Below are 3,633 nucleotides of genomic sequence, written 5' to 3'. Positions count from 1 at the left end.
GTTTTAATTCTATTGTTCATGCAACACTGTAATGTGTCCCTAACGTAGAGCGCGACGCCTCCTCCTCTCCTGTTTTCCCTATCTTTATAGAACATTGTATACCCATCTATCTTAACCTCTGGATTAAATACTTTTTCTGACATGTCTAACCAAGTTTCAGTTAAAGCAATGATATCAAATTTCTCTACGCTCGCTATTCCTCTAAGCAAGTCTGTTTTATTCAGAATACTTTTACAATAGTAGAACAGTAGTAGTAGTAGTAGTAGTGATGGTGGTGGTGATGGTAATATTGATAATAGTAGTAGTAGTAGTAGTAGTAATAGTAGTAGTAGTGATGGTGGTGGTGGTGGTGGTAGTAATATTGATAATAATAGTAAAGTAGTGTAGTAGTAGTAGTAGTAGTAGTAGTAGTAGTAGTAGTAGTAATAATGGTGGTGATGATGGTGTTAGTAATATCGGTAGTAGTAGTAGTAGTAGTAGTAGTAGTAGTAGTAGTAGTAGTAGAAGAAGCAGCAGCAGCATATGTTTGTTAATGGAATCGGCAGCGATAAGGTCATCTCCCCCATCCTAACAAAATAATACAACGGTAATCGGTAATAAGTCATCAATGAAGTTTCACATTACAATAACCTGTAACATGGAATCATAAATATTCCTCATATCACATCATTAAGTCGTTAATAATAACAAAAACTTAACTATTGTAATATACAATTATATATAACACAAAAATAAAACGAATATCCCCCGTAACATTTCATAAACCACAATACAAAATAACAAGCCTGAGTGCCCAGTTCTCTTGCAGTGCTTTTATTTAGTGTTTTCTTTTCTGTAGTGTTATTAATCCCCAACCTATGTTCGTGCGCCCCTATGCACTGTTTTGTAACCAACCTTTCTTTAATAAACTGTTAAACTGCGACTGATGTACAGGCACAGTACAAGGTTTTCGGTACAGGTCAGAGTACGTTTCAGAAAAGATGAGATTGCTATTTTTGCTGTTCGAACTTTCTTAGGTTTCGAGACGTGAGCTCGAGGCGATGAAGGGTTGAGCCTGAGGGACTTCCCATTTTTCAGTGTGTGTGTCGTGGTGGCGAGGAGCGGTGGTGTAGCTTCCTTGCTACTCGGAAAAAATGGCACTGGAAAGAATGGCACAGGAAAAAATGGCACAGGAAAAAATGGCACAGGAAAAAATGGCACATTGTTTAGCCTAGGAAAAAATGGCACACAAGCATATACACCGATATCTGAAACTGGATAATTATTATTATGTTATAAGTGTTCGAAGCCTATATTGTTAGGTTATAAGTGTTCGAAGCCTATATTGTTATGTTATAAGTGTTCGAAGCCTATATTGTTATGTTATAAGTGTTCGAAGCCTATATTGTTATGTTATAAGTGTTCGAAGCCTATATTGTTATGTTATAAGTGTTCGAAGCCTATATTGTTATGTTATAAGTGTTCGAAGCCTATATTCGAAATCGATCAGAAGTTTTCTTGGCTCACGTTGTGAATAATTTGATTAGTGGACTCTGTGGACTTTTTTTGCGATGGAAATTATCGAAAGCAACAAGGGAGGTCTCAAACTGTGTTACAGTGGATACATGTATACCAAGCAGTGGTCAAGAGGTAAAACGGTGCGGTGGAGGTGTGTCAAGCGAACACTTTCATGTAAAGGGGCATTAACAACATCTCTTCAAAATGAAAACCCAACACTTTTAACAGAACACAATCATGATGGTGACGAAAGTGCTATTGAAGCAGCCAAGTGTAAGTCTAGAATGAAAACATTAGCAAAAACTACCAGAGATAAACCTGGTCAAATATACGCCCAAAATGCCTTAACCATGAGAACCCAAGCGCAGGCTCATTTCGTATCACAAGAACATTGTAAACGACTGATTCGGCATCACCAAAGCGCCAATCAGCCTCGCGACCCTGCTTCATTACAGGAACTTGTTATCTCGGGAGAATGGGCATCAACAGGTGGACCAGAACCACAACCGTTCCTGATTTATGACAATGGTCAAGACAGTAACAATCGCATTATTGTTTTTGCAAGTGAACAGACCCTACGACATTTAGCAAAATCAGACATCTGGATGATGGATGGAAATTTTGCCATGGCCCCTCCTAAGTTTACACAATTGTATGTAATTCGTGTTCCTCTCGGAAACACTGCTGTCTCCGTTGTTTATGCATTCCTTCAACACAAGACTCAAAACACCTATGAACAACTTTTTACGGCAGTTCTTGAGAAATGTGCAGAGTACCACCTGTATCCAGACCCTAGAACCGTTATGCTTGACTTTGAACAAGCAACTCTACAGGCCATCACGGCAATACTGGGATCGGAAGTTACTATTCGCTGCTGCTTCTACCATCTGACACAGTCATCATGGACAAAAATACAAGAGTTAGGGCTGGCAACTGTGTACAAGGAAAATGAGGATATAAAGTTGTTCTGTGCTATGGTCGACAGTTTAGCTTTCCTTCCCCTAGAGGATGTGTCTGCCGGCATGAATTACCTCAAACACAACACACCAGAGGGCATGGAGCCTTTCGTCACTTACTTCGATCAGACCTACGTAACGGGAACTTATCGACGAGTCCAAAGACAGCAAGATGACAATGAGATCCCAAGAGTTCAGCTCCGCCTCATTCCTCCACGGTTTCCTCCAGAAATCTGGAATGTGCATGAAGCAACTATTCGAGACGAGTCTCGCACGAACAACTTATGTGAGGGATGGAACAATCGATACAGCAGGTTGGTTAAATTTATGGAAATGTTTGTAACTCGGTACTTTATATTATATTCTTCACATTTTATAATTATTTTAAAAAGATGCGCTTCACGTTGTTTTTGTTTTTGTTTTTTGTTAGAGCTTTAAGTCCAGCAGAATAACTGTGCTTAGCTTAGAATGGTCATTGGTTAGTTAGTTACCACGCAACTCAAACTATTTACGATAATCACTTTCCTAGGTTGGTTGGTCACAGTCACCCAACAATATGGCGGGCAATCCAGTGGATCCAAGCTGACCATGCTGTTGTAGCTACCCAGTTGGTGCTAGAATCTCGTGGCGAGCCTCCCAAGAAACGGCAGAAGAGGGTGTACAAGAATCTACAAACACGAATGAAGAACCTCTGCCAAGATCGCCGTGATGGTCGCAAATCAGTTGAGTTTTTACATGGAGCGGGTCACAACATTCGATGGAAGTCCTAAGCATTATAAGAAAAGTCAGTAAAATGTATAGAAATAAAGTGTGAACAAATTTTAGCTGATTGTACTGTCTGATTGTATCGTTTTTAGCTTGAGTTTTTTTTTAGCACATTTTGTACTGTGCCATTTTTTCCTAGACTAAACAATGTGCCATTTTTTCCTGTGCCTTATTTTCCTGTGCCATTTTTTCCTGTGCCATTTTTTCCGGTGCCATTTTTTCCGGTGCCATTTTTTCCTACATTCAGCTTCCTTTGGCTCCTCCTGCTTCTCCTTTCTTTTCCCCCTTTAGTCTTTTTTAACGTTTGTCCTCGTGTCCCTCTTCCTCCTCGTTGCCTTTCCATCGTTATCGTTATTATCATCCTCGCCCTCTCCGCCGGCCTTGTGTTCCTCACCTTACATCTGCAGATGGGGCT

General features: G+C 40.0%; 1 protein-coding gene across 1 annotated transcript; it reads left to right on the top strand.

The window, feature by feature from the left end:
- Positions 1–226: 226 nt before the first annotated feature.
- Positions 227–3,377, top strand: LOC135104979 (uncharacterized). The gene is made up of 2 exons (XM_064012835.1): positions 227–2,767; positions 2,983–3,377. Exons 1-2 carry the CDS (start codon positions 1,551–1,553, stop codon positions 3,221–3,223), a joined length of 1,458 nt encoding a protein of 485 aa, XP_063868905.1. The 5' UTR covers positions 227–1,550; the 3' UTR covers positions 3,224–3,377.
- Positions 3,378–3,633: the final 256 nt, after the last annotated feature.

Source organism: Scylla paramamosain, chromosome 11, assembly GCF_035594125.1.
Source record: "Scylla paramamosain isolate STU-SP2022 chromosome 11, ASM3559412v1, whole genome shotgun sequence".
Taxonomy (NCBI): Eukaryota; Metazoa; Arthropoda; class Malacostraca; order Decapoda; family Portunidae; genus Scylla; species Scylla paramamosain.
This window is presented reverse-complemented; position numbering and strand designations above follow the sequence as displayed.

Coding starts and splice junctions, on each gene's coding strand:
- LOC135104979 (XM_064012835.1), top strand. CDS start 1,551: ATGGAAATTATCGAAAGCAACAAGGGAGGTCTCAAACTGTGTTACAGT. Junction 2,768..2,982: donor TGGAACAATCGATACAGCAG/GTTGGTTAAATT, acceptor TCACTTTCCTAG/GTTGGTTGGTCACAGTCACC.